The sequence below is a fragment of the Scyliorhinus torazame genome, chromosome 3 (assembly GCF_047496885.1).
Source record: "Scyliorhinus torazame isolate Kashiwa2021f chromosome 3, sScyTor2.1, whole genome shotgun sequence".
Lineage (NCBI taxonomy): Eukaryota > Metazoa > Chordata > Chondrichthyes > Carcharhiniformes > Scyliorhinidae > Scyliorhinus > Scyliorhinus torazame.
This window is the reverse complement of record NC_092709.1, coordinates 16,560,172-16,579,109: the sequence shown is the minus strand read 5'-3', so window position 1 is coordinate 16,579,109 and position 18,938 is coordinate 16,560,172. Positions and strand designations below refer to the sequence as shown.

The window sequence follows — 18,938 nt, the reverse complement described above, 5'->3', positions numbered from 1 at the left end:
ACCCCCGGGGTAACGGACAGGTAGAGAGGGAGAACGGAACGGTCTGGAAGACCGTCCTACTGGCCCTACAGCCCAGGAACCTCCCAGTCTCCCTCTGGCAGGAAGTTCTCCCGGATGCCCTCCACTCCATCTGGTCACTGCTTTGTACCACAACCAACCAGACACCTCACAAACGTCTCCTTATCTTCCCCAGGAAGTCCTCCTCTGGGACCTCGCTCCCGACCTGGCTGGCAGCACCCGGACCCATCCTGCTTCGAAAGCACGTGCGGGCGCACAAGTTGGACCCGTTGGTTGAGAGGGTCCATCTGCTCCATGCTAACCCCCAGTAAGCCTTCGTGGCGTACCCCGATGGCCAACAAGATACGGTCTCCCTACGATACCTGGCACCCACCGGAGCCCCACGCACACCCTAGCCACCAGTCCCACCCTCCCCTCCACCGGGGCGCCTTACAGGAGGATCGGTCCTTCCGTCGGCCCCGTCTAGGCTCCCCCACCCACCGACGCACCCCACAGATGCTCCCTTCCCAGGTCAACCGTTTTCCCCACCAGCGCCGTCTAGGGATGTTAAAGCTGCCACAGAGATCGAGGCCACGCTCCCGGAGTCACAGACGCCCGAGCCTCCACCGGCGTCACCACCAAAGCTTCAGTGATAACAGAGGATGATCAGGGCCCCCAATCGACTGATTGCTTCATTTTAAAGTATATAGTTAATTGTGAATCTGTAAATAGTTACGAAACGCTGTACGGAGGTATTACGGTACCTCCATAACTATAATTTCTACCACGTTGCCATGTTGTAATATCAAGCCACCACCCCCCCGCCGGACTCTTTTTTTAACAGGGGGTGAATGTGGTTGTCTGTGTAGAGGTATTACGGTACCTGGTAGATATTGTATGTTCCCGATTGGTCAAGCTGTATGGTAGCTCCGCCCTGCAAGGCGGGGTGTAAGAGCCCGTGCCGCCCCAGCAGCCTTCTTTCTGTACCTGAGTTGCTGGGTGAAACATCTAGCTTATTAAAGCCTTCAGTTGGACTACAACCTCGCTTTAGTGGTCATTGATCATGCATCATTAGGTTATGCATTATCGGGGATGGACAGGGCTGTTGACCTGGGTAGAGTGCTCTTTTGAAGGGCTGGTGTAGGCTTGATGGGCGAAATGGCCTCCTTCTGCACTGTAGGAGCTCTATGATTTATTCTTGGTGGGGCCTTTTTAACAATTCTTCCACAGGATGTGGGCATTCCTGTCAAGGCCAATGTTTGTTGTTCTGCCCTAACTGCCCTTGAACTGATTGGCTTGCTAGGTTCTTTCAGAGAACAGTTGAGAGCCAACCACAATTGTGTGTGTCTGGAGTCCCGTGGGCCAGACCAGATGAGGAAAGCAAATTTCCTTCCTTAAAGGGCATTTGTGAACCAGATGAGATTTGACGGTCCCCATTACTGACGCTGGGGGCTTGTTTAGCTCAGAGTGCTGGACAGGTTTGTGATGCAGAGCGAGGCCAACAGCATGGGTTCAATTCCCGTGTCAGCTGAGGTCATTCACGAAGACCCCGCTTCCTCAACCTTGCCCCTCACCTGAGATGTGGTGATCCTCAGGTTAAATCACCACAGTCAACTCTCCCCCTCAAAGGGGAAAGCAGCCTATCGTCATCTAGGACTATGTGGCCACTTTGCACATTACTGACGCTGGCTTTAATTTTCTTTTCAGTAATTGAGTTTAAATTCCACCAGCTGGAATAGTGGGGGTTTGAACCAATGTCCCCAGGGTATTATTCTGGACCTAATTACTTATCCAATGAAATTACTATTTTGTCAAGGCAGAGGACTGCTTATCCAGGCCCTTCAAGGAAAGTTGAGCCTCTGAGTTCCAGCATTCTTTCTCCTATTGGCCTGATCGCGATGCCTTCCTGGCTCCCCCCTCTCAAGTGCTTATCCGAGAGCGAGGACCCATTCCTTCAGCACCTGGTGACAGTTCAGCTTCTGCCTGCTGACTGGTGTCCAACGGGAGATTGATTGGGGCCCATTCAGCTGAAGTTCAGGAGTTCCTCCCGGGCCTTTTCTGCTGAGGCTTCGAGATGCTGCCTGCACCTCCCTCACCTGTCCCACTACCCCCCCACCCCCACTTCCCCCCTCCACCGCCCCACCTTCCTCACCCAACACCACCGTATGATCCCTGCCCCAATTTACCATTAGGACTACACTGTCTCCTTTTAATTTGACCTTGGCCCTAAGCTCTGGTTACGCCTTCCCTCAACCTGTCCAGCTCTCTACCTCTCTTCCTTCCTTTAGGATGCAACTTAAAACCTACCCACTTGGCCATCCTTTAATTGGCTCATTGTCTAACTTTATTTTGTAATGCTCCGGTGAGGTACCTTGAGATGTGTAATTATCTTTAAAGGCTCTGTATAAATATAAGCAGCTGTTGTTGACCTCCGATCAAGACGATAGTGAATAAAAAGTTACCAACAGGAATCGCTTACTTGGTTTTACGTTGCAGAAAGAGACCATACTGGTTGCCAGGAAAGATCAGTCAATCAATACCAACCTGGGTGCCAGCCATCCGTTTACTTGCCTTTAAACGCAACATAATTATTCAAGTTCCATTTAATCTCCATCATTCATCAATTCTGAATGTTCTCTCTTTTCCTTTCTTTCTCAGGACCCGAAAGATGAAAGCTCACTTCTTCGGCTCCAGTTGAAGGAGAAAGACGAATTGATTTCCCAACTTCAAGACAAGCTTGTAAGTGGAAACTGCGATGTGTCTTTCAAACACTTGCTCCTTCTGGCAGCATAATGAGTAGAGAATTGCATTTGGGCGGGTGACATGGCCGCTTGTCATACTGCTGGATAGATTAATGCATTATTCGTGAGCATAGATTCTGTCTCTTTGGCATTACTGAACCTTGACTACATGGGCCAAACTGGGCTGCTTATACGCCAGGGTTATTTTTTACGGTCCTTGTCTGACAGTAGAATGAAAAGCAATTAACGACTTGGGTTAAAAGAGCAATAAACAGCTTTCGTTGTCTCTTCCTCACAGTCGGGCACCGACTCTCTGTGAAATGCAGTTCCACAGCCCATTCCTTACAATGTACCAGATGTAATTAATAGTTAGCAAACAGTTGACCAAGGAAGATATCACAGTTACAGCCAGCCCAGCACTGACACAAGGTCCACTTTCAATAGGATCCTTACCATCATAAATCATTCAATAACCATCATCAATGTCAATCCTTGTTGATTCTCTATCCATTCCTTCTCAGACCATCTAGGAATACTGAAGCCAGTTGTAGCAAAACCAACCTCTGTCCTGGATAACAGCAATCATTAAACCCTGACCACGATGTGAGTTAGGATCAGTTCCTAACCTTATCTGCAATGATGTAGCATAGAAGGCGCCATTCAGCCCATCCCGTCTGCGTCAGTATGTTACTTTCCAATTGCTTTCCCTCTGTCTTTGACTTATTTGTTACATTATCCCAGCGTTGAGTGATTCAGGTGCATCCTTATCACACATGACCAGCTGCTTTTGAACTGAATGCACTTCACAAGGAGACACTGCCCCATTTCTCGGACAAACCTTTGCTGCTTCACTTCTACTCGGGTTTTCGCCTGCAGTTTAATTTTTTTGTGTTTTGAGCTCTACATTCGTAATGGTCTGCTGGAAACCGCAAGAGGTAGAATTTTGTGTCTGACATCAGGACTCCAACTTTGGGGCCAGATGTGGTCGGAGGATGCTCCATAGTTCAAATTATGTGTCTCATTCAATCAGTTACTTTTACAGTTGTACGGTCTCCGGGGTGATTGATGGGAAAATCACCCAAACATCTCCTTTGTGGTCAGGCGTCACCAGGTGCAAACTTAAGTATTTTCTGTTCTCATTCCCTTGCTCTCTCCATTGGTCTTTGCTCATAAGGCTATGTGGATGAAAGCAGCAACTATATTGGTCCGAATAATATTCTGAATCCTAAAAGATTATATTGGATTTGGATTTGTTTATTGTCACATGTACCGAGGTACAGTGAAAAATATGTTTCTGCGTGCAGCTCAAACAGATCATTTGTACATGAAAGAAAATACGTAATAAGGCAACACAAGGAACACAGTGTAAATACATAGACATCGACATTGGATGAAACATTCACTAGTGTAGTATTAATCAGATCAGTCCATAAGAGGGTCGTTTAGGAGTCTGGTAAAAGTGGGGAAGAAGCTGTTTTTGAATCTGTTCGTGCGTGTTCTCAGACTTTTGTATCTCCTGCCCGATGGAAGAATTTGGGAAGAGTGAGTAAGCCGGGTGGGAGGGGTCTTTGATTAATCTGCCCGCTTTCCCCAGGCAGCGGGAGGTGTAGATGGAGTCAATGGATGGGAGGCAGGTTCGTGTGATGGACTGCGTGGTGTTCACGACTTTCTGAAGCTTCTTGCGGTTTTGGGCCGAGCAGTTGCCATACCAGGCTGTGATGCAGCCCGATAGGATGCTTTCTATGGTGCATCTGTAAAAGTTGGTAAGAGTCAATGTGGACGTGCCAAATTTCCTCAGTTACCTGAGGAAGTTTAGGCGCTGTTGTGCTTTCTTGGTCATAGTGTCAACGTGGGTGGCCCCGGACAGATTTTTGGTGATGTGCACACTGAGGAGTTTGAAGCTGTCAACCATCTCCACCTCGGCCCCATTGATGCTGACAGGTGTGTGTACAGTACTTGGCTTTCTGAAGTCAATGACCAGCTCTTTCGTTTTTCTGGCATTGAGGGAGAGATTGTTGTCATTACACCGCTCCACTAGGTTCTCTATCTCCCTCCTATTTTCTGACTCGTCCTTGTTCCTCAGACCCACTATGGGTCGTGTCATCAGCAAACTTGTAGATGGAGTTGGAGCCAAATCTTGCCACGCAGTCATGTGTTTATAGGGAGCATAGTAGGGGGCTAAGTACTCAGCCTGGCACATCCTGTCTTATTGACAGTTTGATTACTTCTAACTCAGAACATTGTGGGTTCCAGCCCCTTCAGAGACAGAAGCACATAATTCAGACTGACACTTGCATTACTGAGGGAGTGCTGAACTGTCAGGGGTGTCACGTTTTGCATCCGATGTAAAAGCCTCGCCTGAGCTCCTGGGGAAAAGCTTTGATGATGATACTTGAAAAGGGATTCAACTTACATCGCTAAAACGGATTTTGTGGTCATTTAACTCAGTGTTCTTTTTTCTCCGTGCAAATTGGTTGTCACATTTCCATACTTTATGTCAGTTGTGGCACTTGAAGAGCAATTCATTGTCTTTGAAGCACTTTGAAAGGCCCTGAGGGTTTGAAAGGCGATGTATCATCTTCTGCCCCCAGGGTTTGTGTATCACATCCACTGATTGACCATCCGTTAGCTGTGGCTCCTGATTGAAATTATTTTTGGGATTTGGGAGCATGGAGATGAATTTTAAGGCTCCAAATTGTGAGATAAATGGACGGGTCACAACACCAGCTAAACCTACACTACAACTGCCTCTCAAACGCAAGAAACCCACCCCTTAGACACCCAATTCAGTGGTGCACAGTGACGAGTGGGACTGGATGGTAAATTCAGGTATATATTAAAGTTTTACTGCTGCATTTATTGTAGTAGATAAGTGTGGCATGAAAACTTGAATATCATGGCTATAAAATCATTCAGTGGTACTATTAATATGTCAGCTTGTGCACACATTCTTAAAGTGTTTTCTGAAAAAATGTAGCCATCTGTGGATTGTAAATCAGATATCGGAGTGAGTTGTATTTCATTTCATTTCCGTAGTTCTAATGAAAGAAACATCATCAGGAAATATGTTCATGTCACCTCAGACAATTCTGTCTTGTGCATAATGTTTTTTGCCATGGCCAACATTAATCATGTTTTAAATCTGCTCTGCTCTGTAATGCACTATGATTTGATCAGTTGACGATCTGGCAGATTACTGTGTCACTGCCGAATGCATGCTGGTTGGAGACGAATACCAGGTTAAAAACCATGGATGGCTGTTCCTGTGCATGTTTGCAACAAAGCACATATTGCTTGCTTGATCCCTTGCACTCAGTAATAAAATAAGCAAAAAATCAATTTCTCGTAAAGTTGAGGATGACTACTAACGTGTGTTGTTCCTGACTCCTAGTCAGCTCTCCACAGTGGCGAGGAGAGAGGACTCGATGCTATAACCTTTTAAAGTTTTAATGCGGTGCGGAAAGATCGATTTGTTCCAGGAGTGATAATATAAGAAATAGGGCTTGGTTATTTTATAAACAAACTTTATTAAAACAAAAGAAAAGAAAACAATAATTAAACTTTTACTTCAGCTCTAACACTAACAGATTACATGTAGTTTCTTAACCTTGACACATTAGTCCCCATTAAATAACATTGTACCAGAACATGCAGCTCTCATGCCAGCTTTCAAAGGCAGACAAAGGCAATACTTGCATTTACTTTTTTTAAAGAAATTTAGAATACCCAATTATTTTTTCCAATTAAGGGGCAATTTAACGTGGCCAATCCACCTCCCTGCACATCTTTTTGTGTTGTGGGGGTGTGACCACGCAGACACAGGAAGAATGTGTAAACTCCACGCGGACAGTGACCCAGGGATCGAACCCGGGTCCTCGGCGTCTTGAGGCAGCAGTGTTAACCACTACGCACTGTACTGCCCCAATACTTGCATTTACGAAACACATTTCTTCTGTTAGGAATATTTATTCAGAATCCTTTTCCAAAGCCTGCCTCGATGGCAGCTTTCGATGACCTCTCTTCAATCTATTCAAAACAGATTTTTATGTCTGTCTTTCTGTCTATGTGTGTGTCTCTCTCTGTCTCTGTGTCTTTCTCTGTCTCTGTATCTGTGTGTGTGTGTCTCTCTCTCTCTCTCGCTCGCTACCCCTCAAACAAAGGTTCTCCCCTGAGGAGGCCATTGTTACCATGGCTATCTTATTTCCCACTCCCATTTCTGCAAAAGAATATGTGCCATTCGTGTGCAACTAACCTTATTGATAGACAGATAGGTAATCAGACTCTGTGAGGGGCTAATAGCTCGTCAAACAAGATTCTCCCAAATGACAAACAGCAGAGAAACTAACATCAGAGGGTGAACTGTGACAGATGTAGATGTGGGGGGAGGGGGGACATGGATGGGAGAGAGGTAAAATGAGAACAGGGAAGGGGGAAGGAAAACGGGAGAAGATAAAATCATAGTGTACAGTGCAGAAGGAGGCCATTCGCCCCATCAGGTCTGCACCGGCCCTTGGAAAGAGCACCCCACCTAAGCCGACACTTCCAACTTTTCCCCGTAACCCAGGAGCCCCACCTAACCTTTGGGGCAGCACGGTAGCCTTGTGGATAGCACAATTGCTTCACAGCTCCAGGGTCCCAGGTTCGATTCCGGCTTGGGTCACTGTCTGTGCGGAGTCTGCACATCCTCCCCGTGTGTGCGTGGGTTTCCTCCGGGTGCTCCGGTTTCCTCCCACAGTCCAAAGATGTGCAGGTTAGGTGGATTGGCCATGATAAATTGCCCTTAGTGTCCAAAATTGCCCTTAGTGTTGGGTGGGGCGACTGGGTTATGGGGATAGGGTGGAGGTGTTGACCTTGGGTAGGGTGCTCTTTCCAAGAGCCGGCGCAGACTCGATGGGCCGAATGGCCTCCTTCTGCACTGTAAATTCTATGATAATCTATGATAATCTATGACAATGGATCTTGAGTGGATCATCCTGGCCGAATGGGGGCATCCAGTGAATTTCCACCAGCAATGAATGGGACAAGGTAACTCAGGCTGCGGGTGTATCTCTCTGACTCTGCTGCTAGCAGTCTTTTCCCTCAGTCTGTTTAACCCCTAAATTGCCTGCTACATCTTGGACTCCATTTCTGGACTCGGGTGGGATTCTCCCCTACCCGGCAGGGCGGGGGGTCACAGCGTGATGGAGTGGCGGGAACCACTCCGGCGTCGGGCCGCCCCAAAGGTGCGGACGTCTCAGCACCTTTAGGGGCCAAACCCTCACCTTGAGGGGCTAGGCCCGCGCCGGAGCAGTTTCCGCTCCACCGGCTGGCGGGAAAGGCCTTTGGCACCACGCCAGCCGGGGCTGAAAGGTCTTCGCTGGGCGACGCATGCGCGGGAGCATCAGCGGCTGCTGACATCATCCCCGTGCATGCGCTGGGGAGGGGGTCTCTTCCGCCTCCGCCATAGTGAAGACCATGGCGAAGGCGGAATAAAAAAAGTGCCCCCACGGCACAGGCCCGCCTGCGGATCGGTGTGCCCCGACCGCGAGCCAGGCCACCATGGGAGCACCACCCGGGGCCAGATTGCCCTGTGCTCCCCCCCCGGACCCCAGAGCCCACCCGCGCCGCCTTGTCCCGCCAGTCAAAAGGTGGTTTAATCCACGCTGGCGGGACAGGCATTCCAGCAGTGAGACTTCGGCCCATCGCAGGCCGGAGAATCGGCGGGGGTGGGCCCGCCGACCGGTGCGCCGCGATTCCCGCCCCCGCTGACCGGCACGGCGCAATTCCTGCCCCCGCCGAATGTCTGGTGGCGGAGACTTCGGGACACGGCCGGGGCAGGATTCAGGCCAGCCCCCGGCGATTCTCCGACCCGGCGGGGGGTCGGAGAATCCCGCCCCAGGTTCCTAATATCTCCCTGTCATGACAGAATATACCATGTCATAGCTGAAAAGAGGTGTTGACCCAGAGGCTGAATGTAGGCAAAAACATGGGCCAGGATTTGGGCTACCTATTGGTGGGCGCACTCATTCCGGGTGGGGGAGGGCCTGTGTTCCACCGCGCCGGGCCCCTGCAGGGCTCTGGCATGTTGCCCCGGCGCTGGCGCAGAGACGGCAACCACGCGCATGCGCCAGTGCAGACATGGGCGTGGCGCGCATCCATGGACCTGCGCCGGCCGTATAGGGCCGGCTTTCGGCACCGGAGCAATGCACAGCCCTCCGGCACCGTTCTAGCCCCCTTAGAAGAGGAGGATTATTGGGCCTGAAGGCCCATTGACGCCTGTGTCGCTCGCACCGTTTTTGATGCCGGTGTCAACACTTCGCCGCGATATCGGTGAATCCCGGCCATGATCTTTGAGGCCATATGTTATGATGTATGGTACTTATTAGAGTACCTACAGCAATGTAGGCTGTGTGGGAGGCAACCTATGCAAAGCAAGGTCACAGAATCATCAAGTATGGAGCCAGGGAAAAGGAGATTGGTCGGGGCGCAGTGGTTGAGAGGGAACAATGGAGGAAGTTCTCTGCTAGGGTGGATTAAAACCAAAGGGGGCGATATTGAGACAAGTAAAGAAACAAAACATGAGTCTGGGAGCGGTGCAAATAGTTCTAGCATAATGACAAGGGGAGGAGGAAGGCAGGGAATATTGGGTCAAGGAGCAGAAGGCGTATGCACGGATCAGTCTCTGCCAGCTTCAGCGTGAGGTGATTCCCATCAACTTGGAAGAAAGATTTGGAGGAGTTTCAAATGGCTCCTGATTTCTCTGGTTGCACTCTCAACAAACTCCAAATTCGCTCCAGATATATTCATCTTTCAGTGCTCTTTGCCTTGAATTCTTCCAATTATATATTATTGTCTTGCAGTGGGACACAGACAGGAATTGACGAGTTAGCCTCTCAAACATGTCCCACAATTCATTAGATTATGGCTGACCTATGCCTCAACTCCATTTCCTTGTCTTGGCTCGATGTGCCATCAAAAATCTATGGAGCTCAGTTTTGGATCCTTTAACCTACCCCCAGCCTCAATAGCTTTTGGGGACAGAGGGCCGGGTGTTGTCGTGGGTGGGACAGGGTGGATTTGGAGGGCCGTTAAAAATCAAAGGCGCTCCCTATTTTCTCGCCCTGTCTACGAGATGATGCCCACCGGGTGCTGGCCAGGTGAATCCTGGCCAGAGTTCCATTTCCACTACCATCCGCAGTAAGACAGAGTGGGTGAAGGTGCAACTCAGCGTTGCAAAGCCATCTTCCTATTGTACAACCTAAGCATTCCACGTCAGAGCAGATCATACCATCTTAGAAATGGACAAATGAGCCAGTACTTATAATCATAGTTACCACCACATTTCTTTTGATCAACTAGGATTAGATACCCTGCCAAGCGCCCGTGACCCAGTTTCTGGTTTTTGCTTCCTCTCTCCCATCCGACTTCAATTCGGATAATTTTTCCCCTTTTATTTCCCTGTATTTTGTTGGCCCTTGCTTAACTATCACCATATTGCTGATCTTTTGTAATTCGCTCTCTGTTCAATGGCGGAGTGCCCATCGGCATTGCCCAGTCTCTTGTAATTCCACCACGTCCAATGGAATGAATTATGTGATTTCTAAGGCAGAATTCCATGGGCTGGATATTAGGCCCCTCTCCCCCTGTCAGGTGTGTGTTTGGGAGGTGTGCCCTGCCCACTGTCGTATCACTTATTCCCGAGCTGCCACCCATGATACAGTAGGTGGCCGGGCACTGGAATTGGCAGCCATGTTTAACAAAAAAACCAAAGGTCAATTGCTCTTGTTGCCAAACAAATTGACAGGGATATTGATACTGCCCATGCAGGCAGAGGTGGCCAGTCAGTTCTTTGAGACAACTGAGAAAGGCAAGAGGGCCACACCATTCGAGGGGGGTGGCTGGGGATGGTTGGGGGGGGGGGGTCACTCTCCTACTTTTATCTTTGCCACCTGCCCTCCAAAATCCAGCCACCTGCCCATCTCTCGTGCCTCTCGCGGCTCTCAGATCTCTCCCCTGCCCCAAAGGTCCGGGACTGATTTGTCTCCGACAGCCAGCACTCTTCCTTCCAATCCTCTACTGGGCTCCGATGCTGTGCCGGCCAATCAGGGTGGCCAGCAGCCCTCGAGGGTGCGACTTCCAGTCCACTGAGGTCCGAGGTCCCAGTGGGAATTTGCTGAGCAGGTCCCAGCACGTTTGGGCTATTGGGGGGTGGCCTTTCTTCCTGGTGCGTCGAAAACCAGCCGACTTTCCGATCGGTGGGCACGAGCAGTCCACCTCCTGCCCTCCTCCAGGCCCCCTGCCCCACCCACCATTAAATCCAGCTCCATGTCTGATGGCATTGACACTCTATTCATGTTGCTAGGGGCGAAAACGGCAGGCATTTGCAAGAAGCCGAAAACGCTGCTTATACTCACCCCATTAGAATGAGATAAATATGCTCCTTAATCTTTTTTATTCTGAAAATTGTCTTGGGTGGACAGATTTAAAGCCACATCAAAAACATTGCACTAATTGGCATCCGCACAACCCTTAGACAACCACAGGGGGGATATATGGGAAGAGTCTGTCAAACTCATCTTTCATGCTTGTTTACTAAAGTATTTTGATCTAGTCTTTTCTCACTCTATTTTTTTACCATTTGTCATAAACTGCGTATCGTATGAAAACCTGTGGGCCGTGGCTTATATATCTTACCTCTGGTGCTGATGCTAACTGGGCCATCTCAGTTCTGGGACAGAAGTCATTTGCTGCAGGTCTTAAAATGGATTTTCAATATATTCTGCATCCCAGGAGAAAGCTGGCTACACATATTACTCAAAGCTGCAGCTCGTAATTGGGTCTCCTAGTTTAGGGTTTAACCCAATAGTTTATTTTTCATAGTGCTTTAGAAAGTAGACTAGTACGAAGTCTTACAACACCAGGTTAAAGTCCAACAGGTTTGTTTCGATGTCACTAGCTTTCGGAGCGCTGCTCCTTCCTCAGGTGAATGAAGAGGTCTGTTCCAGAAACACATATATAGACAAATTCAAAGATGCCAAACAATGCTTGGAATGCGAGCATTAGCAGGTGATTAAATCTTTACAGATCCAGAGATGGGGTAACCTCAGGTTAAAGAGGTGTGAATTGTACCAAGCCAGGACAGTTGGTAGGATTTTGCAGGCCAGATGGTGGGGGATGAATGTAATGCGACATGAATCCCAGGTCCCGGTTGAGGCCGCACTCATGTGTGCGGAACTTGGCTATAAGTTTCTGCTCGGCGATTCTGCGTTGTCGCGGGTCCTGAAGGCTGCCTTGGAGAACGCTTACCCGGAGATCAGAGGCTGAATGCCCTTGACTGCTGAAGTGTTCCCCGACTGGAAGGGAACATTCCTGCCTGGTGATTGTTGCGCGATGTCCGTTCTAGAAAGTAGACAACAGAGCTTTTCAAAACTTGGTGGGGGACAATTGCGGTGAGCAGGAAAAGAACATTCCGATGATCGTGGGAAATAGACTGATACAAGATACATACCCACACGTGTATTGCAGAAAGGGCTACAGTATAAACTGACAAATTGCAAAAGATACAGGTGCCATTTCACATACAGAACTGGCAGATCGGTAGCACAGTGGTTAGCACTGTTGCTTCGCAGCTCCAGGGTCTCGGGTTCAGTTCCCGGCTTGGGTCACTGTCTGGTGTTATGCTCTTGACGTAGCCTAAGCTGCTTCCTTGATGTGCACTCTGACAAAGGAAGGTTCAGACTTGGAGATAGCTTTAACACGTTTATTGAACTATTAACAATTCTCCGACTTGGATTCGACACTACTGTTAATCCTGCTATAGCTACTCAGACTGACTAACCAGTGTGCTACAATCCACGTGGTGAGAGTGATGTGTTTCAATCAACCCTGTGTCTGTACTCACTGAGTGTCTCCACTGGAAAGAGGAAGATCATGTGTGTCCTTATATATGGGTTGGTGTAATGCCCTCCTGTGGTAGTGTCACCTCTGTGTGTATCGTGACTGCCCATTGGTCGTGTCCTATCTTATTGGTGACTGTCTGTGTGTCATGTCTCTGGTGTTCCCTCTAGTGTCTAGCTAGGTGTAGTGTATGTATATTAACCCTTTGTGTACTTACAGTGATATATATCACCACAGGGTCGGCACGTTCTCCCCATGTCTACGTGGGTTTCCTCTGGGTGCCCCGGTTTCCTCCCACAAGTCCCAAAAGACTTGTGGGAGGTAATTTGGACATTCTGAATTCTCCCTCAGTGTACCCGAACAGGCGGCGGAATGCGGTGACTACGGGCTTTTCACAGTAACTTCATTGCGGTGTTAATGTAAGCCTACTTGTGACAATAAAGATTATTATTATGGTTATTAGAACGGCACATGATATTTTGCAGGGTTTCAGTAACATCTGATTGTTCGATTACATTAACTGGGCCAGGATGACCAAATTGGCACTTTTACAGGGATTTATTGGAAGAATTGTTAACTGTGTCTCTGATCAATTACAGAAGGAGGTGATGGAAGTTCAGACATGCACAGAATCCAAGGCAGCCAGTAGAACCATACTCAGTAACTTCCAGAAGGTGAAAATAAGGGGACAGGAATTGTATTTGCTCTGGGTAAAAAGCATAAGAAACGGTTGGCCTATCTATTTCATTTGATATCACTGGCCTGTTTCTTTTGAGAGATGGCATAATTCTGCAGCTAAGCACGAAGTGATGACTTTCCAAGGGAGGAATTTGTAAGTGCTTCTTTCATTCCTATTTGTCCTTTGAAAAGTTTGCAAATAATGGACCATTCATAGACAAGTCAAACACGGTAAGTGATACTCTGCAAGACAACCTGTACCTTTGAACCCAGAGCCTATCCATTTCCAGACGTGTCTGCCATGTTCACACGACAGAGACATTCTCCAACGTGATGGAAATCCAGGCCTCAATTTTCTTTGGCAACATCTCCCAAAGGCATGACCTCTGCCACCTAGAAAAGCAAGGGCACCACCCTGACCTGGAACCATATCACTGCTTCTTCATTGTTACTGACTCAAAATTTTAGAACTCCCTCCCTATCAGCACTGTAGGTGTACCCACATCACAAGGATTGTTCACCTCATTATTCTCGAGGGTAACTGGGCAAGAACGTTAAGTGCTGCTCTTGCAGGCGACACCCACACCCCATGTACCGATCTTTAAAGAGTCGGTAATAAATGCTGGCCTAGCTGGCGATGCCCACAACTGAACAAAAAAAATTCATCCGGGCAAATGCTGGTTTAGCACAGTGGGCTAAACAGCTGGCTTGTAATGTAGAACAATGCCAGCAGCGCGGGTTCAATTCCCGTACCGGCCTCCCCGAACAGGCGCCGAAATGTGGTGACTAGGGGCTTTTCACAGTGACATCATTGAAGCCTACTTGTGACCATAAGCGATTATTATTATTATTATTATTATTATTATTATTATTATTATTATTATTATTATTATTATTATTATTATTATTATTCCTACGCACTCCTGACTTGTGGCTTGTAGATGATGGACAGGACTTGGTGAGAGAAAGGAGTTCTTCACCACAGGATTCTTAGCGAGTGACCTGCTCTTGTTGTCACAGTATTGCTGTGGCTGTAGTCCAGTTCAGCTTCTAGTCAATGTGGCCCCAAAGATTTTAAAGTAGAGGATTCCCTGAAGTAACCGTGCAGTGATATCCTGGAGCTTAGATGACTGACACACAACAACCACAGCCACCTTCCTTTGTGCAAGGTACTACTCCAAACAGCAGAGAGTTCTCCTCAAATTCTCATTAATTGCAGTATTACTAGAGTTCCTTGACACTGCCAATACATCTTGGTGTCAAGGATAGTCATTCTCATATTACGTCTGGAATTCAGCTCTTTTGTCCATGTTTCAACCAAGGCTGTATATTATGTGCCTCTAATCTTTTCGTCCATCATATACCTCATGAATTAAAGGGTAGCATGGTGGCACAATGGTTAGCACTGGTGCCTCATACCGCCAGGGACCCCCGTTCAATTCTTAAACAATCCAACTTCTTGAAATTCCTGTTGTCAAACAAAGATTGAATTTTTTGGATGCGTTTGGATTTGTTACATTTTAGATGCAAGAAATCCTTCCGGAAACACTTGAGAAAAATTCTCACATTTTTACAAACAGGAGTGTGTTTTCTGCCTTTTCCTTACGTAAAGGCACTTACTTTTTCAGGCTGCTTCATTGCTCGAGATCTTCTAAAAGGGTCAGCTTTGCGAAGTGCCTCAATGCATTTTAGTCACCACTGTGCAGAATTAAGATTGATTACTTACCTTTTGTGGTCCTTGGCGTCTTTCAGTTGAAAGCATTCCTTGTATACGAGGTTAGGACATTACATGACCTGCCAGACACTGTCTACACTTCAGTACTCTCTGGGAAATTACAGGTTGCTGAGCAATGTTATACTTAATGTCTTCAAATAGAGTCAAATGTTCCATAGCCATTCAACTCCTTTTGGAGTAACAATGCAAACCACTGACATTATTTAGTCTTCTACTCGCCACACTTTGTGAATCACATACAAGTGTCTCCCAGGTTCTCCTGCAGAAAAAATCTCACGTTTTAGGAGAAGGTGCCATTTCTGCAGCTTTGAGCGAGAGACACAAAGCATTGTGACATTCCTCTTATTGAGCAAGATCTTCCAAGAACCTCAGCCATTTAGCGGCCTTTGCTAATGGACTTTTGCTTAATCCCATTGCTAGTCATTTGCAGAATGAAGAAAACACTACAGAGCAAATAACTTTTGCATTTTCCTTTCATGGGCTGTGGGCATTGCTGGCGAGGCCAGCATTTATTGCCCCATCGCTAACTGCCCTCGAGAAGGTGCTGATGGGCTTCAGCCAAATAAAGTTTGTCTTGAAGGTATCTCACTTCAAAGCGAGGAGCATCATACTTGAATGATTCAGAGTCTGAAAATCTTGGAATAATTAAACACTATTGGTTACCTGAATGAATGCTAACCTATCACCTCCCTTGTCAATTTTGTTTTGAGTTTTTTTTATTTCCTGTAGATTGTGTTCGGAAATTGTATCACGTGGCCTGCCATACCATTTCTTTATTCCAGTACTCTCCAGGAAATTACAGGCTGATGCGTGCAACATTTCACTTGATGTGTATTTAAATATGAAAGAGTCAAATCAACATACGGTGTGAACTCCATCCATTGAAAGCACAATCCTTTTATTAAGAAGTTTTCCTAACTGCAGAAATAATCTCTGAATAGTAATTAATCCTGAAACAGCCCAATTTCAAGACATTTGCATTTTCTCAAAATGCTGTTTCAATTCTTAGGCAGCACATTTCCCTTGAAGAGGAACAGGGCAGTTGTCTCTTTCGTTCACTCCCCGCTGTGTGACACTCTCAATAAATTCCAAAAAATCCTTTCCTGTTGGCTTCCAATATTGACAATTGAAATGTTTGATTGAGAATCTGTTGTGATTGTGTACCAACAATTAGCTTGATGTCTTGTAGCTTTGCTTTTGAACTATCTATTTTCCTGGCAGCATTGGGGACTCTTCAGCCAATCATCCAGTTTCGCTGATGCATTGAGACTGCAAGTGTTCAGCATCATTTCGCTCTCGAGGTCCCTATGAAAGGATTAGGAAAACTGCTTGACGTTCCCCCATTTCTGGAGTGTTGGTGGTGTAGTTGCAATGTCAAGGGACTCGTGATCCAAGGGCCCAGGCTCACACTTTGGGGCTATGCGTTCAAATCTCGCCATGGAAATAAATTCTATAAAAAAAACTGAAACATAACGTTTGTCTCAGTAATGTTGATCACATCAGCTGGTCGTAAAAACTCACCTGACTCACTCATGTCCTTTAGCGAAGTAAATCAGCCAGACTTAATCTGGTCTGGTCTGCAGGTGACTCAAGTCCCACAGCAATGTGGTTGACTATGGCCTAACAAGCCACTCTATTCAAGGGCAATTAGAAATGGAGAACAAATGCTGGCCTTGTCAATGACACATACACCCACAAAAGAATAAAAGCATTCCTTTCACTGGAAGTTATTTTTTTTCCCCTCCCAGCAGAGGTTAATAGCAAGTACAGAAGAGGACAGGAACAAAGTAAAACCAGCTTACGTTTGCATAGCACTTTTCATGACCACCAGACATTTCAAAGTGCTTGAGAGCCAATTTGATACATTTGATTTCGAAGTATAGTCACTATTGTGATACAGGGAGCACTGCAGCTCATTTTTCACAGAGAAAACGCCCACAAGCAGCTGTTACGATAGAAGTTGGTGTTATAACAGGGCCAGGAAGATCCCAGAATGGATCCCTGGCTCAAAAGACCATCAGCAGGATTCTCCGACAGCGGGATACTCCGGGTCGACTGCGTGAGGTGGCCAAAATGGGAACATAGAACATAAAACATAGAACATACAGAAGGAGCAGAAGGAGGCCATTTGGCCCATCGAGTCTGCACCAACCCACTTAAGCCCTCACTTCCACCCTATCCCCGTAGCCCAATAACCCCTCCTAAACTTTTTGGTCACTAAGGGAAATTTATCATGACCAATCCACCTAACCTGGACGTCTTGGAACTGTGGGAGGAAACCGGAGCACCTGGGGGAAACCCACGCAGACACGGGGAGAAAGTGTAGACTCCACACAGACAGTGACCCAGCGGAGAATCAAACCTGGGACCCTGGCACTGTGAAGCCACAGTGCTATCCACTTGTGCTACCATGCTGCCCCTAAACCCAGTTGGCCGGCTGTGGGAACGGAGAATCCCGCTGCGGCAGGGGTGCATCGCGCCAGAGAATGCGGCTGGCAGATTGGAGAATCCCACCCTGTAACTTTTACTTTTTTGTTGGAAAACATGGAGGAACAGAGTCACAGGACTGCTAAAATAGTTTCAACAACAAGAAACAAAACTATTAAACATGGAAAAAATTGATTATAATGGAAGACTCCTTTACTCCACCCTTACTTTAACAAATACACACAGATTTAAAGGTTAACACGGATTACAAGGTACATCTTAAGCTACAATGGTCTCATTAACACAAAAAGTCCCTTTTAAGCACACAAGATGACTTTGGTCAAATATACACACTCCACCCCGAACTCAAGTTAATGTCTGTGGACAAACTCCACTCCCAAAAAGATGTTTTAAGATCTTCCCTCATAATTATACTTTTGCTCAGCAGTTTACATTACAAAATGCAGTCCAGGTTTTGCAAATGACTCTTTCAACCCAAGCTTCCAGTCTTTTAAAAATGAATCCAGTACTGATTTTACACAACCCCTGAGACCCAGCCACCAATTTCCATAAATTTCAACAGACTATAGTAAAATCTCATTAACTTGAAAATCCCTTCAGGTATCGTTCTGGTGCCTCAGCCTTCTCCTCAACTCTGACGTCCTTTACTGAACAGCTCTCTGTTCTAGTATCTTAAACCTCATACTTCTTGTAAATATTTATTCATGTATCTAGTTTGCTTAACTAGCTGCTCTTCAGATCTCTGCATTTGTTTTCTTAATCATTACTCCATGGTATGGCTTTTCTTCTCACAAAGCTGAGAGAAATATTGCCTCTCCAACTTTCTTAACCAACCACTTGTAGCACAGCTGTGAGAGATGCCTTCTTCCTCACTGCCTATCCCAACTGCAATCAAATTCAAGTAAAATAAACCTCTACTTTACAAAGCTCCAGCTGCTAAGCAGCCACTGCAGGTTTATTTACTCTTCATGCTGTGTTCCTCTCGAAGCACAATAAGATCACAGTTGGAATTGAAACCAACCCCCACACATACAAACACCTTTGTCCAGCATGAATCTAACCATAGGTTTGACCCTTCCAGGCACAGGAGCATTAAATTAAATCCACTTAAAACTAAACCTTATTTTTAATGTTTAGCAATACAAATATCAATCCCTTAAAAGTCTCTTTGTTTTCCTAACACAGCAATGTGACATTCACCAAATAATCTGTTTCTTATTATGTTGGTTGAGGGCCCCATATTTGCCAGGGCACTGGGGATAATTCACCTGCTCTTCTACAAAGCAGTGGGTTGGAATCTTTTACACCCATGAGAGCAGGCTGATGGGACCTTGGTTTGTGATCTAATCCGAAAGACAGCGTCTCCAACAGCGCAGCCCACCCTATTAAGTAATGGGTTAAGAGATATTGCAATTAGTTGTCTCAATTGCAATTATGTTAAGTATCCATTAATTGACACTGAT

General features: G+C 46.7%; 1 protein-coding gene across 8 annotated transcripts in view; it reads left to right on the top strand.

Annotated features, from left to right (window-relative positions):
- Positions 1–18,938, top strand: part of ccser1 (coiled-coil serine-rich protein 1) — a 1,481,149-nt gene that overhangs the window by 950,664 nt on the left and 511,547 nt on the right. For all 8 annotated transcript variants that reach the window (XM_072495328.1, XM_072495326.1, XM_072495327.1 and 5 more), the window contains one exon: positions 2,656–2,736. In XM_072495328.1, coding sequence (XP_072351429.1) covers positions 2,656–2,736 — 81 coding nt within the window. The remainder of the gene's footprint in view (positions 1–2,655; positions 2,737–18,938) is intronic.